The sequence below is a fragment of the Equus quagga genome, chromosome 8 (assembly GCF_021613505.1).
Source record: "Equus quagga isolate Etosha38 chromosome 8, UCLA_HA_Equagga_1.0, whole genome shotgun sequence".
Taxonomy (NCBI): Eukaryota; Metazoa; Chordata; class Mammalia; order Perissodactyla; family Equidae; genus Equus; species Equus quagga.
In genome coordinates this window covers 87354983-87376685 of record NC_060274.1, presented here as the reverse complement: position 1 = coordinate 87376685, position 21703 = coordinate 87354983, and the positions used below count along the sequence as shown (strand labels likewise).

Sequence of the window (21703 nt, the reverse complement as noted above, 5' to 3'; positions counted from 1 at the left end):
GGAAGATTGTCTCTGAGCTAACATCTGTGCTAGTCTGCCTCTGTTTTGTATGTGGGATTCTGCCACAGCATAGCTTGATGAATGGTGTGTAGGTCTGTGTCCGGGATCTGAACCTAGGAACCCTGGGCTGCTGAAGCAGAGCGTGCAAACTTAACCACTACGCCACTGGGCTAACCCCTGGGTGAAGGATTTTAATTGGCATCTTCCACGGAACAGCAAATTAAGCGCTCGGATTTCCTCCCTGTGTTCTTTCTCCCTTGGCTCCTATCACCTTGGCTGGAGTCCAGACAGAACTGAGTTGCCGCTTGGGGGCCATCGCCATGGTTTCCAGGGGCTCCCGGGGAGGCCTGTGCAGACTCTGAGTCCTCCCTTCAAGGTGGATGCTGACTACCTTGAGAGCCACCAGGGAGGGCCTGGAAGCTTCCACTTAGCAACGGTTTCCCTCCCAGGACCTGAAAGGCCTACAGAGGAATGTACTTCTCGCCTGTTCTGGAGAGCCTTCTGAACTGTGGCCCTTTCAGCTCCCCCTTCCCTCCAACCTGCTTTGTTTTGAAGCTTGGACTTCAGAAAGTTGTCCGGTGAGGGACGCTCCCTCGAGACCCTTCACTCACTGCCTCCACCTACACTTGAAAAAGTGATTCTGATGCAGAAGAAAGTGAGACTACCGGCCTAGATAACCTAGCTCTGGTCGTCTATGGTTGCGCTTAGAACAATGTTACATCAGGGCTGGACCTGCCTTCACTTGCACAGGATGCAAGTCCCAGCTGTGCCACAGCCAGCTGTGTGATCTTGGGCGGCTTACTTCCCCTCTCTGGACCTTGTATTCTTCCAATGCAGAGGGAAGGTTTTGAGGTATATTATTGATTGCCAACATCTTTTCCAGCTGGGATGATCTAGAGGTCTGTGACTCCGTCTCTGCCAGCTGAACTGGGAAGCACTTGATATGGGAATGCTTGACGTTATCCCAAGCAAGGTGTAGAGGTCTGGTGGAAAGAGCAAGGGCTTCGGAGTCAGACAGACAAAGGGTCAAATCACTACTGACCAGCAGGGTGGTGGTTATCTAGTAGAACCATTATGGACCCATGTGCCTTTGTGCAAATTAGAAAAAGATGCCCCTTCTGAAGTCACTTTCTTATGGAAAATTCTCATGACAAATATGTAAGTCTATGGTGATTATTATGTGACTTGCGCTCCCTAGAATTGTGCAGTACTCAACCTACCCAGCTGTACACAACAGCTGTCTGTGTCCTTGGGCAAGTTACTCGACTTCTTTGAATCTCTGTTTACTCACCTAAACAAAGAGGATAGTGATGCCTATCTCACAGGGTAGTGGTGAGGAGAGAGGGAGGTGGAAAAAGCCCAGGGTCCATACAGAGTAGTTGCTCTGGAAATGGAAATTTCCCTTTTCTTTTTCCAGGAACAGTCTTCCTGGAATATGGCCTTCAGGGCCCAAAGCACTTCCCCCTTCCAAAAGAGCAGCAGGTGGTGGCCTGGTGTTTTTAAGGTGGGTTTGGAACCCGGAATCATACCCTGTCAGCTTGCCTCAGCTTCCGCTGCTGTCTTGGGAGTTCATTCCGAGATGCCTTGGAATGCTGTTTCTGTTTGCCCTGAAGGAGGGAGGGGTGGCCCCTGGGGGCAGGGCAGTCACCTGGGGCATAGAGTGGCGTCACTGTTGCTAGGCAGTGAGGACACTGATGAGAGCCAGGGCTAGCAAGGAAGGGCGGCACAGACTGCGAGGAGTTCTTACCTGGCCGGGGGTGACCCTGGAGAGCCCTCCATGGGATGGAAGCAGAGGCACATGGGCTGTTCATGCCTGGCAGGCAGGGCAGAAGCACTGGGTCACCCACTGAGTCTTGGGAACTGGGATGGAGGCTGCTGTGGCCCCTGGTTGAGGAGTCATGGAGCTCTCCTAACACTGAGGTGTTGTAAAGAGCGCCAGCTCTGATGTTAATTCCTCTTGCCTTTGAATTTCAGGACTGCCGCTTTTGTCTCTCCCAAATTCAGATGTTGAAGCCCTAAGGCGATGGTATTTGGAGGTGGGGCCTTTGGGAGGTGATTATGTCAGGAGAGTGTAGTCCCCGTGTTGGGATCAGTGTCTTTATGAGAAGAGGAAGAGAGCTAGCCCTCTTTCTCTCAGCCATGTATGGATACAGTGAGAAGACAGGCGCCCATGGGCAAATTCCCTAACTTTCTGAGCTTCAGTTGCCTCATTTATAAGATTAAAATAATTATTCCCACGTCTAAAGAGTCCAAATCCTTTAACATAATATTCAAGGACTCTCAGGATGCAGCCCCAACCTCCCTTTTCAGTGCCATTCCTAGTACCTTGTGCTCCAGTCATCTGAGATGCTCTCCCATTTCCCAAACACACAGTCCCCCATGCCCTCTCCATCCCTTTCCTCATATTCCCTCTGCAGGAAATACAGCGTCAGGGCCTGGTGAAATCCTCCTTGTTCTTCAAAGCCCTGTTCTCTGAAGGTTTTCTAGTCCTTTCCTGTATTAGTTGTCCAATGCCGAGTAACAAATCGTCCTGCAGCTTAGCAGCTGAGGGCAACACTGAACACTTATTATCTCACACAGTTGCTGTGGGTCAGGAATCTTGGAGCAGCTTAGCTGGGTGGGTTTTGACTCAGGGTCTCTCATGAGGTCACATTCACGCAGTCAGCTGGGACTGTATTCATCTGGAGGCTTGACTGGGGCTGGAGGAGCTGCTTCAGTAAGGCTCACTCACATGTCTGGCATGTTGATTTGGCTTTTGGTGGGAGGCCTCGGTTCTTCACCATGTCGACCTCTCCACAGGGCTGCTTGAGTGTCCTCACAGCATGGCTGCCTGGTTCCCCTGGAGCAAGGGATCCCAGAGAGAGCAAGGTGTGAGTAGCCATGGTTTTATGACCAAGGCTTGGGAGTCATACACCATCCCTTTCACGTGTTCTGTTGGTCGTGTGGGTCAGTCCTGACTCAGTGTGGGAAGGGAGCACACCAGGGTGTGAGTATTAGGAGGCGAGGCTCACTGGGAACCATCTTGGAGGCCGATATCACATTTCCCCAACAGAATTAAGTGTTTTAGTGTTTAGCAACATTCATTTGTTTACAGTGTCTTTATATGCCCCTGCCTCATGCCAGCCATGTGTTAAGTCCTAGGAATATGGGTGTGAACAAGACAGACAAGGTCCCTGCCTAATGGGCCCAGTCTTATCAGGAGAGACAGATATTAGTCCCACAAATCATTATTCCATTATAGTTTTCATAAATGCTGTGAAAGAAAGGAAGGAAAGGAAGTGGGTACAACGAGAACATATGATGAGGGATCTCAAGTAACCTGTGTGGGGCTGGAGGATGGGCTTCCCTGAGGATGTTCCCTCCTCTGCGTTCCCAGAGCATTTTGTACTGAGGACCACCCTGCTCCTTCTTCTTCTATTTTGACCAGTATTTTCTCCATACCAACCCACCACCACATAGTGAGCTCCTCAAGAGCGAAGATCCCACCTCATGCGGTTCTGTGTTCCCAGTGCCTGGCCCAGAGCTGAACACACACTCAGGGTTCAGCAAATGTGAGCCGAGTGACTGCATGATCTGTCACCTACAGAGACCTCCTTTCCTCAGGAGGTGTGTTTGGGGGAGAGGGAGGTGGCAAATACGGAGGAGGCAGAATCCAATTGACAATGAAATAGAGTGACTTTGCCACCCTCCTGTGCAAGAACTACTTCTTAATGACCTCTGCCCACATGTGGCTGTTTTCTGTAGCAGCGTTAAAAGAACCCCAGAACTGAATTTGGACTTGGAGGCTGTGATCTGAAGGGGCCCTAACTAACATCTGTTGTGATGTATTGGGTTTCCTTGCTTTGGCTTACCTGTGAGTGGAAACTGGCTGTTTTTTTTTTGTTGTTGTTGTTCTGCTTTATCTCCCCAACCCCCCCCGTACACAGTTGTATATCATAGTTGCAGGTCCTTCTAGTTGTGGGATGTGGGATGCCGCCTCAACATGGCCTGACGAGCAGTGCCATGTCCGCGCCCAGGATCTGGACCCTGGGCTGCCACAGCAGAGCACGCGAACTTAACCACTTGGCCACGGAGCCGGCCCCCTGAAACTGGCTGTTTTGGCAGCAGTGAGAATGGTAATTGTTATCACAGTAGCCCCTGCTTATTGTGTGCTTATTATGTGCTGGGCACTGCACTGTACTTTCTCTCCACTCCATCACTTTCCACCTCAGGCCCTTTGCACTTGCTACCCCCTCAGCCTGCTGTGCTTTTCTCTGGACATCCCCACTCCATGTGGGTGTCGGCTCAGATCTCCTCCTCAGAGGCCCCGCCTGATCCTGCCATCTAAAACTGCACCCCAGGCCCTCTTCATCTTCTCACCTGGCTCCACTTCTCTTCATTGTACTAATCATATCAGCTATTATGTTATTTTAAATACAAACTCTGCCATCTTAGCCTCCTTGGGCTTCTAGAAAGCACCGGAGACTGACAACAAATGTTTATTTCTCACAGTTCTGGAGGCTGGAAGTCTTGGTGAGGGCTCAGTTTCTGGCCAGCCCACAGCCTCCTCCTTATTGTGTGCTCACATGGCTGAGAGACAGAGGGAGGGCTAGCTCCCTTCCTCTTCTTATAAGGCCGCTACTCCCATCAAGGAGGCTCCACCCTCCTGACCCAGTTACCCCCCAAGGCCCCACCTCCAAACACCATCACATTAGGGCTTCAACCTGTCAATTTTGGGAAGACACAAACATTTAGTTCATAGCACGTGGGGATAAAGAAAAGGGTCACAGTGTTCATCCAGGGGAGTAAAACATTAAAATTCTTTGTGTTAGTGGAGATATAAAATTTCACAGTGTGACCAGAAGTCCTATTGAAGTCCTCATCACTTTATGTCTACGGAGTGTTTTCTTATAAGGCAGCTCATTTGGCCCTTTGTTAGAACAACACTGCGAGGAAGGCAGGACGGGAATTCTGCCTTTAAAGCCATTTTCTAGGAGGAGCAGCTCAGGCCCAGAGAGGCTAAATGAGGGAGTCAGGGCCAGGCAGAAGGAGGCTGGGATGCAGACCAGGCCCTGGGATTCTAAATCTGGAGCTCTGTCACGGCGCTGTGTTGTACATGATAAACTACAGTGGACATCAAAGTCTGCAGTCATGTGAAAGTAACTCTCATAAGACAGCCTTGCTAACACTCAGTTGCCCAAAGTGAGTAGAAAGAACTGTTTCCATCGGCCTTGCTTATCCTCGGCCTTTCTTTTGAGGTTCTTTTTTGCAGGGCTCCGTGTAAAGGTGAGCTGAGCGAATGTTGGAGATGCAAAGGCAGTGTAGTTTTTAAAATCTCATTGTATGAGCTTGAATTTGATTTCCTCAGAGAGTCCTATTCTGCTCCCCAATCTAAAATACGCACCCCCATGACCTTCCTCTCTCCAAGGGCACCCTGGCCTCTTCTGTCACAGCACTCACTACAATTCTTGGCTGTGAGACTCAAGCCTCATTAGAAGAGAACCCTGTGAGAGAAAATGAAGACGGCTCCGCTAATCCGGGCAGTCGGGGCATGTGAGAGTGTGTGTGCCAAATGCTTGGAGGAAAAAGATGGGCTTGTGTGGAAACTACAAATGGAAACAGAGAAAATCGCATCAGGCGTGTCCCTTGAGCTTTATACCGTGCGCTCCAGAAGCACAGGGGCCGCCTTACCTCCCCTTAACATTATTTAGTTGAAATATGTCTTCTTGGTGGGGATGCTGGAAATTGAACAGATCCAGCCAGGCTGCCAATATATGATGAGGATCCCCCTTCTTTGAAAATGGATAATGATCAGTTTGCTTTTAATGCTTCATTTCTTTCCAGTTCATCAATTGATTGTGGCGTATTTAGGTTTTTTCCTTTAGTGATAGAGAATCAAGTCCATCACCAACGCCGTGTCCCTGGGAGGGCTCTTCCTCTCCAGCTTGTCCCCCTCCACCTCCTCCCAGAGGCAAGAGCCGCTGTTTTTTCTAAACAGTTTTTCTAACATAAGATCAAAGGTGCTGAACACAGTTTTGTCCATCTCTCAATTTTTCCCTTGTTCATAGTAAAACAGAAGGACCAGAGCAAGGTTTTGACTTCCTGCGATCCCAGAGGCATCTGGAACCGGAACCCAAGGCCCCTACTCACCCATTTCTGCAGGGGACGGTCGTTGAGATTTCTGTGTCGTGCACGTGCTGAGCAGGGATGAGACAAAGAGGATTGAGAAGGTGTCCTTCCTTTCATGGAGCACACTTAGTATTGGGAAAATAGACCCTAAAGAAATAATGCTCTCGAGCATCTCATCTTGACTGTGTGCCAAGATGGTGCTGAGTGTTTCACACATTTTGTCTCCCATCCTGACAACCCTGAGAGGGAGGTGTTGTGACTTAATTGTGCACATGAGGAAAGTGACTCAGAGAGGTCTGGTGACACAGCAGAGCAGCCAGGGTTCCAAGGCCCGTCTGTCTGACTCAAAAGCCAGCAGTCTTTCCACCTGTCATGGTAGGAAACTGGCATCAAGGGACAAGAACAGACCACAGAGGGACTTGTTCTTTGGGACGGTTGCGTTTAGGCCCTGGTGCATGGGTGGGCGTTTGTTAGTTGGAGTTAGTGGAGAAGGACATGAAAGTCAAGGAAAGGGTATGAATAAAGCCTTGGGGTGGGAAAGTGCCCAGACTGGGACATGCAGGGAGAGCGCTCAGGATCCCTGGTGTGCAGGGGTGTGGAGGGAGGGTTGGGGGGATGAGGCCAGAGGGATGGCTGGGGCCACGCTTTGCAGGGCCTCAGCACCCGGGCATGGACTCTCTCATGTAGCGCAGGCCATGGCGTGTCTACAGATAATATTACAAGAGAGACAAGATGGAGGATTGAAAACTTGAATGCCTTCGGGGGTCAGGCGGTAATATAAACCATGTAGTAGGTCTGTTAATGTTTGTTGAGAGGGCTTTGTGCCCGACACTGTCCTGAGTTCTGGGGGTACTGAGAATAAGACTGCTGGGAGCTGCCTTCAGGGAGCTCATATCCTCTTGTGTCAGGTGTTTGTGTTGGAGAAGTGTGTTAATTCCAGATACTGACGGATGCTTGAGACGAGGGTGTTCAGGGAAGGCCTCTGGGGACATGCCATTTGGGTAGAGACCTGAAGGTGAGGAGGCTATTGTGCAAGGGGTGAGACCTGTAAGAGGCAGGGTACTGCAGTGGGTAAGAGCTAGGCCCTGGAACTAGACTGCCTCCATATGAATCTGGCTCTGCCATTTACCAGCTGTGTGGCCTTGGGCAGGTCACCTAACTTCTCTGTGCCTCAGCTGCCTCATCTGTAAGTGGGGACAATAGCGCTACCTCCCAGGGTGGTTAAGAGGATTACATGGATTAGCGCACGTGAAGTGCTTAGACTGGGACCTGGCGTGTGGAGGGGCCTGTGAGGGCAGCCACAACCACTCGAGTCCTTCTTCCCAGGAGCCTGGCATTCCCAGCAGGAAAGGCAAGGGAAAAACACTGACATGGGATACGTTTGGTGGCTTTGGGAGAGAGAAAGGTGGCCAAGGTGGCCAGAGCTCGCTCAGCTGGCAGATGAGGCGGGGAGATGAGGTGGGATCAGGGTGGGCTTTGGAGGCAGCCGTGTGAACACAATGCGAGCCCTGGAGGGTTTGAAGTGGGGAAGCGATGCAGTCTGACGGGCTGGCGGCTGTGCGGAGAAGGGGCAAGAGTGGAGCAGGAGACCTGGGAGGATGTTGGGGTCGTCTAAGGAGGGACCCTAGATGCTTGGGCTAGAGTTTTAGGAGAGGAGCTAAAAGGAGTGGTAGGAGTTAGGATATATTTTAGAGATAAAGCCTACACGGTTTGTTGATGGAAGAGCGTGGGTATGAAGGAAGGTAGGGAAATAAGAGTAACTTTGCATTTTTGTCCTGATCAACTGAGGGATAAGAGGAGAAGGGTAGAGGGCGAGAGGAGGGTAGAGGAAGATGGTGCCATTTACTGAGGTGGGAAAGCCTGGGGGAAGAGCAGATTTCTGGGAGAAACAGTTCTGCCGTGGCGTGTTTGGTTTGAGAGTCATAATGCACACCCGTGTCTCAGGTAGGCAGCTGGGATGAAGCAGGCCTGGTGTGAGCGGCAGGCATTCATGCAGCTGTGGTGAACAGTTCCTAAGGGAATTCGGATCATTTCCTTTTAAGCACTGTGCTTGCCAAGCTCAATACACCTGCCTGCAATTTGTGACCCTTAGATGATCCCCAAACTTCCATCCAGCTTAGAAGATAAATTACCAAGCTAAGAGTGAGCCTTTAACTGGTTGATAGCAAGGCTCTTTGGCTTCCACAGAGGAGAGTTCCTGGCAGCCTGGCCAGTCTCCATCCCAGGGCCTCTGTGACTTCATGACCGGGCCTGGCTTCCTCCAGTCATTCCCCAGCCCCTCACTTCGCAGCCCGTGTGTGCCAGGGCCTGTGCTAGGCTGGAAGGAAATAGTAGGAAGAGATGAGGGCTCTGCTGTGGAGAGCTCAGTCTAGTGGGCATGTGAGTTCCTCGCCCAAGGGTACGATGTCCCTTGCCTAGTTTTATTTATTTGATGCATTTGATCTGTTCAGCCTGCAGCCAGTTGGGAACAATGTGATGATTTATGCTGCTGGACGTAACTGTGCTTGCAGTGCATGCTTGAACCACATTGGGGAGGGGGGTGTGTGTGCACCCGTGTGTATGCACGCCAGCTCTCATGAGCTCAAGGTACTGCGAGGAGCGTGGATAAAAATGGAGCAGTTCTAGTTAGTTCTGGCTGGGAGGTTGACTTCTTTCCTTGGAGCTGAGGAGCGCTGTTCGTTTTGGGCTCTGTGCCCGCTGGCAGCTTGCCCGGGGTGGTAGTGATCTTCTAGGTCAGCTCTGTTCTGTTTAATGCCCATCGAGGGGGGTGCGTTTCCCTCTCCCCCTCCACTTGGACTCTCCTTCTCACACGCACACTCTCTCAGTATCTGTCCTTAAGTAGGTTTCAAGGTCGTGCTGTTCACAGTTCTTTCTCACAAAAATTACTGAAAGAAACCAAGGAAATTGGACATTAAATTCCACAGTGTGCATTTTCAAAACTGCCCTGGGGCTTTCCAAGGAGCTCTTAGAAAGGGCGCTTGGCTGTTCCTTTCCAAAGTGGGTTATGTCCTTTAACACCTCACTACTCAAGAGTGTGGTTCCCGGACCAGCACCATCGGCATCACCTGGGAGCTTGTTTGAAATGCAGAAGCTCAGCTCCACCCCAGGCCAGCTGAAGAGAATCTGCATTTTGGCAAGATCCCCAAGTGATTTTTCTGCGTAGTAAAGTCTGGGATGCAGTGCTTCAGTCTGGCATCCTTCTGGAAAACGCGCAGTCCCTTTGGATGGCTCCTGAAGATTCAGTGCAGAAGATGGTTCCCAAGTGCCCTTTATGTTTCCTGAGAACCAAACAAAAAGACTGAGAAGACAGAGTTTTGGCTCAGCCTGAAATCATTGTGGAAGTGAATGTTGTTAAGCAGTGGGTCGCTGAAGGTTATTGAAAATAAAACATGTCTTCTCTTCTTTTGGCAATGATTTAAGTGACTTTACTTTTGTGGGTAAAGGCCTAGGGATATTTTTGTCAAATGAGGAGGGAACTGGGCTTGTCAGCATGGAGAAGAGAGGACTCAAAGGGTGAGGCCCTGACAGTTGTCCTCGAATGTTGGAGGGGCCCTTAGGAGGAAAGCGAATCAGGCAGAAGGAAGATCTTCAGAAAGATTTCATATCATGAAGAAGAGCTTCCTAAGGTTGGAGAAGTGGTTAAAAGTGAAGGGGCCTGTCTCCAGAGGGGTGAGCTCCCATCCCCAGGGGCAATTCAGGCATGAGCTGAACATCCTCTTATTTGGGATGTCGTAGGGGATTCAAGCAGGACATGTGGAGTTGGACCAGACAATTTTTAATGTGTTTTCCAGCTGCGTAAACTATCGAGAAAAGAGCAGGGCGCACAGAACTCGGTTTAAGTCCCAGCTTTCCCATTTTCTAGCCCTGATTTGGACAAGTTTCTTAACTCTTCTGAGTCTCAGTTTCATCATCTGAAAACAGGAATAATAATACCTCATGGGATGGGGTGAAAACTAAATAAAAATTATGAGTGTAGAGTTCCTACCAGTGCCTGGCATGAACTAGGGGCTTAATGAATTTTAGCGTCTCTCCTCCCTCTTCTGTATACTTCTTTGCCTTGTCTGGGGTGGACTATAATTAGTTGACAGTTTGAGCTTGATATTGGATTTTAATCTCATACATTTTTGATTCTTGTGAACTACACTCTTGAGAGGGTAGTTGGTGAGTCTTAATCTGCTCTGAGGTTCTAGAATGTACCACACCTCCTCCCTCTTCCTGGAACAGCTTCCATCATCCACTCCACCTCACTGACTCTCACCTGTCCCGGGTCTCCTGGAAGCCTCCTCGTGCTCCTCACTCCAGGCCACCACGATCTCTCCCTTCAATGAACAAGGACCCTTCATTTAGCATTCAACAGAGTTTGGGTCATGTCATGTATTAATATTATGTTTCCAAACTTGGCCTCAGGCTCCTTGAGTTCATGGCTTGGTAGCTTGGCCAGGTGATTTCCACAGAAGTGCCAGATACCTTGATAATTTCTTATTGCTCCAACTCCAAAAATCCATGTCAGGAAGCTCAGTACCAGGCATCTGGGTCTCAGCTGGACTCCTGGCCACTCGAGGACCACTTACATCCATCCTTGAATCCAGCACAGCGATGGGTTGGAGGGGGCTGAGGGGGGCCTCAATAGAGGTTACTAGATTATTTGATGGGAGTAACAGAGAGCCATGGAAAGTCACTCTGAAACCTGGCAACTTGGAAAGAGGGATCTGGAAAAGGGAGCTAAGAAGTGATTGAAGTAAGTAAATTTCACTTTTATTAATATCCCACTTTATTCCATAAAGGATTGGTGCATAGAGCAAAACAGAAGTAAAATATAATTTGTGGAATGAGGCAGAATATAGATAAATCAACAAATGTATAAAATCAGCACCAGGGAAGAAAGAAATATATCACATGAGTCTTTCCATATGACCCAAGTTCCTCCAAATTAAAAAAAAAGTAAAGGAAATATGTTTCCCAAGCTGTCTTTTCAGGTTGGCAAGGGCTGATTTGATTTTCCCTCTGTCTGTATTTCATTGCTCCAGGGGCTGAGTGAGCCAGTGGGCCATTCTGTCCTCTGGCAGACAAGCCTTGTCCTCTGTGAGAATTTGCCCATTTCTCTAGGAGAGAAGGGCCTGGAAGGTGCGATGTTCCTGCCACTTTCAAATCATCAGCCCTGATGAGTCATCACTACAAATTGGTTTTATTTTCTTTTGTGCAAGAGCCTGATTCAGAGTAGATTTGACAGCCAAATTGGCCCAGAAGGTATAATGAGGCAACAATGCTGAGCATTTCTGAATAAAGGAGGGGAAAGGAACAGGCTGAGGAGTGGGGATGCTTTTATGTCGCTGGGGCACACCTTCCGGCTGGATGGCAGAGCTCAGTTCTGGTTGAGGAGCAGGAGAGCAGAGCGCATTCCTCTGTGGTGCTCCTGACTTGAGGCTAGTGGAGGGGAGGCCAGGGGCTTTCCCGCCAGGTCTGGGCTTCTTGGCAGTAAGGTGCATCAAACAGTGCCAACATTCGGATATTAAAAATGTGATGGACAGCAAAGGGATTAAGAGCACTGGTTCTGGAATAAGGTGGTGCCGGATTCAGTTTCCAGATCTGCTGCTCACGAGTTGTTTCATCTCAGGCAATTAAGTTCTCAAAGACTCAGTTTCCACACCTGGAAAATGGGGATATAATGGCAATAACTTCAGAAAGTTGCTGTGAAGATGAAATTAGGTAATGAAGGAGTGGTACTTAGTCTGGTGCTTAGTTATTAAATTATATAGCATCTCTCATTTTAAGCAACTCCAATATCTTATTTTACATCAAGTATTTAATTAACTCAATTATCTTTGTCAGTTATCCATTTTATGGCCCTGTTCTTTTATGTTCCGTCTAACCTGGCAGGGATTTTCCCATTTACCCATCTTACCTTGCCCCTCCAGCCTCCCCCTCCCCCATCTGTGGCAGGCTTTGGTAATGTGTCACAGACACATCTTGCTAAGCTCAGACTCAGCATCAGAAGCCTTGTCGACACAGCACTTGATTCAGCCATCGCCAATCAGTTATACATTTTTATGCTTAAAACAGATCCTGGGTTTGTCAAGCATCAATATTTATCAAACCCAATGGGAGCAGAGGAAGCCAAATTCTTTACTCTACCCTTGACAAACGACTACATGGGAGTTAAAGAGGTAGACTACATCTCCTTCTCTGAGAATGCTGTACCCGGAGCTGGAAGAAATGGAGGACGCTTCTGACTCTGCTGCTTGGCCTTGGTCTGATCTTGGACAAACCACTTGATCTCTTGGAATGTCAGTTTCCTCACCTGTTAAAGAGAATAGATCTTGCCTCCTAGGGGCTGTTTTTATGAGTTGTCCTGCTTTGCATGCTAAGATGAATTTGATTCTTGTTTCTCTTCCCTTGTTACTGTTTTCTACGTGGGGAGGGTGTCATAGGGTTAGGGAGACACCTGGCAGCTGGTAGGGGCTCCTGCATGAACGTGGCAGTGAAGCTCCTCCCTTTGTAACTAGCTTCTCCTCCTCTAGATCCCATTTCTGTGAGTCCTGGACCTCAGGCCCCCCTCACAAAAGGGCCTCTCTCTACTGACAGTCTCCTGGGCTTGTGCCCGGTACAAGGTCCTAGGCAGTTGACCGCGCACCGCCCCCCATTCTCTGCAGGCTGGCATGGGTGCTCACTGGAGCTAGAGGCGTGGGGGACGGGGCCAGGCTCAGCGAGGCTTTTCTCTAGGTGTAGCCCTCTCTGGAGCACGGCTCCTATCTCTCTACCATTCTTAGAAGGCAAAGAGGCTGAATGGAGAGGACACAGGCTTTGGAGCTAGGTACAACTGGGTTTGGATTGGAGTTCTGCCACACAACTATGTGGTCTTGGAAAAGTTACCTGACCTTTCTGAGCTCCAGTGCCCTGTTTGTCTATGAAATGGGAATGACTGTCTTCCTCAGTATGAAGTCAGCGGGCCATGGTTGTTGGCAGCTTTAGCTGATATCTGCAGGTTAATCAGTGCTTGATAAATATTTCTGAAGGGCTGAATGGATATTTACAGCACGTGTAAGTGCCAGTGCGTGTTAATGTCCTTGCACCTTCCTCCTCCAGCTCTCCTTCCTTCTTGACCCCCATTGCACTCTGCCTGGTAGATTGGGAGAAGGTTGGTCATTGATTTGTGCAATAAATATTGTGTGCCAGGCATTTAGGCACTGGGGATATAGGAGTTTTTTCACTGGCAGAGAATCCATGCTTGTGTGGGCTTACATTGTAGTGGAAGGAGAAAGGCAATAAACCCGATGAATAAAGTGTAGAGCTTATGAGGAGGGGAGGAATAGGGCAGGGAAGGGGGATAGGCAGAGGAGGAGGGGAGTCGGGGCCTGCAGTCTTAGTAAGGTGGTCATGGAAGGCCTTACTTAGAAGGTGACAGCTAAGCAAAGATAGTTAATGATGACCTTCGACCAACTCTTTCTCCCCAGCATTCCTTCCAGCTTTCCTGGATGTTGCTTGGGTCTTTGCAAGTTGAAGGCAAGGAGAGCTGAGGCCAAACATCTGTGAGAAATTCCACGCTTCAGCTTCTACACTAACTAAGAAGGTGCCTAGAACCTCCTTCGATGGTTCTCTTTTCTTGGAGTCCCTTGTGCCTGGCTTTCCAGCCACCAGGCTTCCCAAAGGATCTTACCTTGGAAGGTCCCTGGGCCTGCCCCAGAGATCATGGCAAAGCAGCAGGAACCAGCGCGTCAGGCAGATTTCCTTTCAGGAAGCCTGGCTCTGCCCCCGGCTTGCTTGCTCACTCGGTGCTTGCCCTGGCACCTGGCACCCCAGCTGGGTTTATGCTTGCCCAGGTTCCAGGGTGTTCAAAACAAGGGTGGCAGTGTTTTTGGTGTGAGTTTTGGTTACAAAGCAGTGTGCACCTGCCTAGGCCACCACCACAATTATTTGGACCGCCCTTGCCTGTCCTGTTCTGATGGCCTGGATTGTTGTGGCTTAGCTGGGACGTCAAAGCTGCCTTCATTGCCTGGGGTTGGGATGCTCATTGCTCTGAGTTAACTTCCTGCCTCACCTGCTTCCCTCCCACTGATCTCCATGACGTGTCCTTACTTTAAGATTTGTTTCTGGCCAATTTTTGGGGGGGATACGTACAACAGCCATACCAGGGGCCTACTTCACCTAGAATGCCACTTCACAGATGTGAGTGTAGCTTCTGAGGCAATTGCTTAAAACCTAGACTCCAGTCCCCACTTGCAGGGATTCTCATTCAATGGATCTGGGACCAAGGAATCTGCATCATTGTCATCATCATCTTAAAGTCAGTTCTAAGCTGATCACACTGGGATAAGCCCAGATTGAGAGGCACAGCTTACCTCCCTCACTTACCTGTCTGTCAAGGCTGAGTGGAATCCATTGTTGCAGTAGTCCACCCAGCATCTAACCCAGTGCCGAGCTCCCAGTTGATGCTCCGTACACATGTGTTGGAGGGTGGAGGCAATCCTTTTATAAGGAACCCTTCATCATTTGAAGAGTTGCTCCCTAATTGATCTCCATAGTTATGTTTGTAGTCCTAACAGTTGTATTTTTCTTCAAATAGAGGGATGTCTCCATTCAGGATTTTAATGACTAAACGATAGCATCCTGAAAAGAACTGAAGAGGAGTAATTATTTTGAAAGGACTCTGAGCCACACCTTCCTCCCTGAAGGTTGCTTTGATAAAGATGTGTGAAGTGACATGTCTGTTAGTGCTTCTCAGCCTTAGCTGTTCACTGGAATCACCTGGGAGCTTAAAAAGTACCGGGGCTTGGGTCTCACCCCCTGAGGCCCTGTTTAATTGGTCTGGGGTGTGGCGTGGGTGTCACGATTTTTAAAAATTCCCTAGGTGATTCTAATGTGTGGCCAGGGCTGCAAATCACTGACCTAGAATTTGTGGAACCTCCTGGAAAGCAAAATGGGAGATTCATTGCTTGAGTCTTACAGGGAGTCCTCTTGGACTAGAGTTGGAAAGTCCCCTGGATTCTGTGATCCAAGACTGGTCTGACATCTGAATCCAAAACATAATTTACATAAATAAATAAATAAACATACATATACAGTATCTAAAATTATACATATATATATATATAAAATAAGTTAATTGTTTTCTACCCCTTTAATAAAAATAAAAATTTTTCCTGAGTATAAACATAGTGCATGCATATCATGAACTATTGGGTTTATGTAGAAAAGTCTAAAAAGGTTAAAAGTCTCCCCAAATGCCAACACACAGAAGAAATAACTGTTAACGTATCTGGTGCACACCCTTCCACTCGTTTCTCTGTGCATATATGCACATGTAGCCTAGACATGCAATTCAACATCAATGGAATACATCGATGGATACATAGTGATCTGTGTGTTTTGCCCAACAGTGTGACATGGATAACTTTCCTTAAATCTACATAATCATTTTTATGAGATCTTACCAAATTCAAGCTCTAATTGCATCTAAGTGGAACATCTACTTTATTGTTAAAGCTTGCCATGTATTTTTAAAAATAAAAGGCAAACAGCAATGTGTGAAGGCTCTTTTGCTGGTCAAGAAGCCTGGGTGTGTCCGCACAGTTTGTTGAATGTGTCTGGGCAGTTTGTAGGCTGGGGACGAAGAGCTTAGCATGCTTGGCCACAAACTCTGTCTAGTGCTGGTCTCAGTTGAGTTTTACCTTCGTTCTTTAATCCTTTTAAGAGGTCCTGTTTCACTTGCCTTGCTGAGACTATAGAAAGCCCAGTGCCAGTCAGCAGTTACCTCCTGAACATCCAGCAGGTGGGCCCACCCATGGAGGACATTTCCTTGGTGATCTATTGCTGGGCTGTGAGACTGGATAGTCTTTCAGTTATTGAGAGAAGCTGACAATCTTTATTTATATTTGAAATCTCTTGATTTGTAAATGCAGAAAACTAATTGTTTAAAAATGAAAACATTGTGGGACTGAACAAAATATACCTGGGACTTTTTATAGTCCCCTGGAAGCCAGTCTGAGGTCTTGGTCTACTAAGCCGTCTGTGGCATTTGGTATTGATTCAGTCTACTTCATTCAGTTCTAAAAATATTGACTGAAGGCATTATTCTGTGTGCCAGTCACTGTTCAAAAGGCTGGAAATACAAAAATGAAAAGTTATGGTCCTTGTCTTGGGTGGGGTAGCTTGTATAGTTTAGAGCAGCTGTCCTCAAAATATGGTCCCCAGACCAGCATCCTCAATATCACCTGGGAACTTGTTAGAAACGCAAATTCTTGAGGTCCACTGCAGACCCACTGAATCAGAATCTGCATTTTAATGAACTCTGCAATCTATTTTCACAAACCTTCCTCATATTTGCCTGACAAAGTTCGAGAACTATTGGTCTGGAAGGGGAGTCAGGCAGATGGGCAGAGATGGATGGGATGGAGAAGGTGTGATGGGAGTCAGGGAAGCTTTTTGGAAATGAATGGCCGCAGCTGAATCTTAAAAGATGAGTAGGAGTTGGTCAGGCAAAGCAGTGGAGAAGGGTGTCTCGGGGGAAGGGGCAACAGGAGCAATAGTAAGGAGGAGAGAGAGTGTAGAGTATGTTGGGGGAGTTGTCAATTTAGAGCGTGTGGCTGGGCACTGAATGATGCTCTAGGAAATACAGTGAGCTAAGACGAATGGATGGGGCTAGGTTTTTGATACCAGGCCAACTTGGCTGGATTGTATCTTTGTAGGCGTTAGGACATCACTGGAGACCTTTTAACAGGGAAGTGTGGCATTGGGTCTTTGTCTAGGAAAATCATACTGGTAGCAGAGTTCAGATTCCTTTAGGGTAGAGACAACTCTCTTGGTACTCCACTGGCCTAGATCTTGATTCTTGCCTCTCCTGGTGTGACTCAGATCTGGGTCAGCTATTCGCATCGTAGGACAGAGTGGAGGGGAGAGGAAGAAAAAGCCAGTGAGTGGGGAAGCAGCCATGGCTGCATGTAAAATAGTGACAGTAGCGTCGTTGCTCCTCTTTCTTCCCATGGGGAAGACGTGCACTGTCCAAGTTGAACATTTTAGTGGTTGCTGGTATTTTCAGCAATTGCAGTGGTCTTTGTAATCCTCCTGTAAAAGCAGCTCATCAGTTTCTGCGGCAAATATTTTGGAAAAAACCTTGGTTTGTTTCTTTCTTTAGAGATCTATGGTGTCTAAAGAGGAAACAATTTGAAGGCAAGGCAAGGGAATCTCACGTCTGTACCTAACTAGGGCTCGCTCCTTTCTCCTTCTCTGCCTCCCTCTCTTCTCTCCATCTCTCTTCTTTTTCCTTTTGAAATGCTGGGGTGTGAGAAAGAATGGAAGCAGGATGCAGTGTCACCTCCCCCTGCTGGTCATTTTGTACAACGTCTTGTTTGTAATACAAAGAGAGCGGGGACAAGTGGGGCAATGCAAATAATGTAATGCAAATACAAAAGTAGGTTGAGATTGAATCCCTTAATGTAAAAAAATTGTCCACGTGTAGTCGATTTTAAAGTGTTTACCTTTGTGAGAGGGTGAAAGGAAGTTTTTGACTCCTTCCGTTCTTTGCAAGATATTGTAATGTTTATGAAGTACTTATTTCTTTTGTCCTACGGCTGCAACTTCTCATATATTAATGATTACATCAGCAGCCTCTTTATCCTGCCTGTGTATTGAATGTTTTTTCTAAACTAAAATGAACAGGTTTTTCCAGTTGATTGCTTTGGGTGTTCGTTCAAGTCAATCACAAGTATCATGCTTATTTACGGTGTATATACAAGACAACCAAGGTGTCATCTCTATGTGCGTTGAAAGTGATATTTAAAGAGAGTGAAACTTGTGTCTCTACTTAATAATTTATCTCTTTTTTAGTCACAAAGAGGGTGTCCATAAATATAGGGCATATTAATTATGACTCTGTCGACGTGATAAATTATGTGGAGGCTTTTCAGGGGAGAGTAAACTGCCCTGCTGAGGAACTTTAGGGGTAAGCTTTTCTACAGCTGTTCTCGGAACAATTTCCTCCATCCCCCTCTTTGAACTCCTTGTTGATTAGCCTCTAAATTTAAATATCCTTCTTAACAAAAGCCAACTTTGTTGTTATCTTCTGAAATCCCTGCCTTCTCTTTGCCGCTGTCCATCCCAGCAAATCGGACTATGTCAGGTGGTTGGGGTGCATTTGCATGATGAAGGACAGCCCCATGAGAGGAAGCTTGAAGCAGAAGGATATACCTCGACTTGGAAGCCAGGCGTGCAGGCCTCTTACCAAGTGGATGTGAGCCAGTTTACTCCCCCGGGCAGAGTAAACTGAATGTGGTTTAGGTCCTCTTCAACCTTATTTGGATGTTCTAATCAAAATGATTAAGACATTTGACCTCATTTGGGTGTTGAGAGCAGCACTGGAAATATGGAAAGACGGGGAGTGAAATTGCTGTTATTCTCCTACAAAGACTCTCAAACATAGCTTAGTGTCAGATCATCCAGAGGGTTCGCTGTATGTTGGGCATATTCTGTGGACCCACGTGCCCTGTTCTTAATTGCATCTTTTTCTTTTTTCCAGTTGCAAATGAAGCTGGAGACAAGACTGCCAGGCCCCTTGCCCGCTTCTCCCGTGAGTAAATCTTCAGTCCTTTCCTGGGCTCCTTCAGAGGGCTTTTGTTGGCATGCTTCACCCCTGTAGTGCTGCCAGCTGTCAGTAAAACACTGTTAATAAATGAATGATGTAGGACATGTCTTCAATGGGGAATATTACATTTGAGCCCCATCATGCGGAGCTATTCATTGCTATTTTCTTTTCAGTCCTTACAACTGTGTTTTATCAAACTCTGCTCTGTGCTTTGCTGCTCAAGTGTGGTCCTGGGAGCTGGAGAGTCGACATTACCTGGGGGTTTTTTAGAAAGGCAGAGCCCCAGGCTCACCCCAGACCTACTGAATCAGAATCTGCCTTTTAATAAATCCCCAGGCGGCTCCTGTGCACTTTTGAGTCTGAGAATTGCTGTGCTGGGGAATCCCCGCTGAGTGCCTGCCATGGGGTGGGCTTTTCATGAAGATAGAAGGAGGGAGAGTATATGAAATGCCTGTAGGTGTCAAGGTTCATACATGTGTGAAAGCATCATCACCACCCAAGATGGATTTATGAGCTGGCTCTGCTGGCTTTACCTCACTTAGGTGACATTTGAGGCCCAGGTAGATTGAATGGTTTTCCTTCGGCACAGGGATGTTTGTCAGGGCCTTGGAGCTCCCCATCAATTTCACTTGATTCCTTTGTCTCCAGGTCTTGATCCTAACGGGAGAGCAGGAGTTGAAAGCCTCTTAGTGTTTTCTATGTCAAATTACACAGCAAGTTAATGCACTCCCTGGAATGAAAACCCAGATCCCAGTGAAGGGAGCAGTAATACCAAGATGGAGCAGGGTTGGGTCGAGATGCTCCCCAAACTGCCCAGGCAGCAAGTGGAGAAATGGTGGAACTGTAAATGAAATAGATGGACTTTTCTTTCCAGGGTCATTGCTACTTGCTGACTTTCACTTAAAGTAATTTCACTTATATTTTCTGGGCCTGAGTTTTCCCATCTGAAAAGTAGGACATTCATACCCATCTTCTCTCCTTTATAAAAATGTTGCCTTTTTTTGAAGTCATGGCTACTACAAGTTCCCAGTCACTGCATTGTTCATGTAAGGTCGATCAAGTCTTGAGTGTGGATACTGCTATCATTAAGTCTTAATATGTAGAGTTGAAAGTATACTTTCTCTATTTTGAGGCCTTTTTCTAAATTCTGCCTTCTAGCTCTCTGGAGGAGGCTTCAAAACTTTAGGACTGATTCCTAGAAACGATTTTTATAGAACTGTAATAATATATGATAATGAAAGAGCGTTAAGTGCTCACATTTTAGAAATTGCGTAATAAAACACTTGCCTCTCCCAGGCCCCATTTTTCACTACCCTCCTACCTGGAATCATTATTTCCAAAATAAGTATTTCATCCCACAGCTCAGTGAGGGTGATGAATAGGCTTTTAGTCCCTTTATTTCTCCATCTCTTGAGCAGTAGTGAGGCAAATTAATCAGCTGGAATGGTAACCTGGCCACACTGTGCATGCTGCACTGTAGGCACCTCCACGGGAGTGCCTGGCATTCTGACACTCATCACGAGATGGAAGAAGGGCCTGGGACCCTTTAACCATGAAGCTAGACTGGACCCTGGGGCAGCTAGTCCCTTCTCAGAGAGAAGACAGTAACTTCTCTTGTGCGTGGCTTCCACAACTTCAAAGTTATGTGATGGGTTGGAAAGATGATGTGTTCCTTGGAAGCTTATTAGTAAAAGATAAGTGAGGGCATGAGGGAAAAAATATCTATATAGGAAAAAAGTAATTAGTGGCAAACCCATTAAGTTGGGCTGATTCTGGGAAAAAGAAAAAAGAAAGGAAAAAAAATTTCCTGACGCAGTGTAACATCCTGGAAAAGGTCAGATGGCACATGAGCTACTGAATCTTTTTGTAACAAATATTAGAGGGAAAAAATTAGATGGCTTTTAGGAAGGAAAAAATAATTCTTAATGTAGTGTTGTCCGATTGTCACTTTCTTCACTTTACCACATTGAAAATGACCTTGATCATGTGGTATGGTGTGAATGAAACGTTCAGTTTGGGAAGATTGGAAGGATCTGGATGATAGACTTTTCTTTGGAGACTGGAAGATGAAGTACTGCAACATTCTCTAATTTTTGCATCCAAGAAGACGTTTGTAAAGCCCTCACAGTGTGGATTACCCAGCATGGAATTAGGCCCCATGGGAGTGGGAGGCAAGAATGTAGGCTAGAAATGCTAGGACCCGCCAGGGGGTCAGCAGAAAAGAGCTTGGGGTGGGAAACAAGGGACTGGCCCAGTGGCCCCTAACTAGTCCCAAAGTTTTCACTCTCTTTGGGGTTCTCAATTTCTGATTCCTGATGCCTCTGGAATATGCCGCTAATTTCTATATAGATTTTGCCCACACTTGAATCAATATACTTTTCTGGCTTCCCATATTACAACATACGTGAGCTGCAATGATTAGATTAAGAAATTCTAAAGGAGAACCAAAGGGGAATAGAGTGTAGGAATCATGAAAACGTCTAGCTTTTCAAAGGGCTGGTTTCTGATCCTACTTTGGCCAGCTGGTTTACCAGCCTTGTGGGCCTCATTCTGGTCCACTTCTGAAGAGGATCACTTCCACAACACAACCCCATGCTTGGGGCTTCTTCTTGACACCCCTATCTATAAGTGGCTGACACAACCACCCAGAACCACTGTGCCTTCCTCAAAGAAATCGATGCCAAAGCCCATGGGTCAAGCTCAGTTCCTGTCACCTTTAGACTGGAGACATGGATGTGCCATCAAATGGCAGTGATGCGGTGGTGGACGTTGTGGAATGAGTCTTGTGAGGCTTCAGATCCTGTCAGAGGCCCCTTCACCACCCTGCCCTTATCATTTTAGGCTTAGCAGTGGCTTTTGATCAACCTGACCTTAATCAGAGATCTGTCTAACAATCATGGGCACACACAGCAGCAAGGAAGTCATTCTTCTAGGAGTGGAGGTGGAAAAGGAGATGGAAGGAAGGAGGGAGGAGGGTGAGATTCAAAGGAAGTGGAGAATATCTTCCCCCTTAAAAACCTA

At 47.3% G+C, this 21703-nt stretch overlaps 1 protein-coding gene across 2 annotated transcripts in view; it reads left to right on the top strand.

Annotated features, from left to right (window-relative positions):
* PDE1C (phosphodiesterase 1C) overlaps positions 1-21703 on the top strand; it is a 492809-nt gene that overhangs the window by 68887 nt on the left and 402219 nt on the right. For both annotated transcript variants that reach the window (XM_046670213.1, XM_046670214.1), the window contains exon 2: positions 18617-18667. In XM_046670213.1, coding sequence (XP_046526169.1) covers positions 18617-18667 — 51 coding nt within the window. The remainder of the gene's footprint in view (positions 1-18616; positions 18668-21703) is intronic.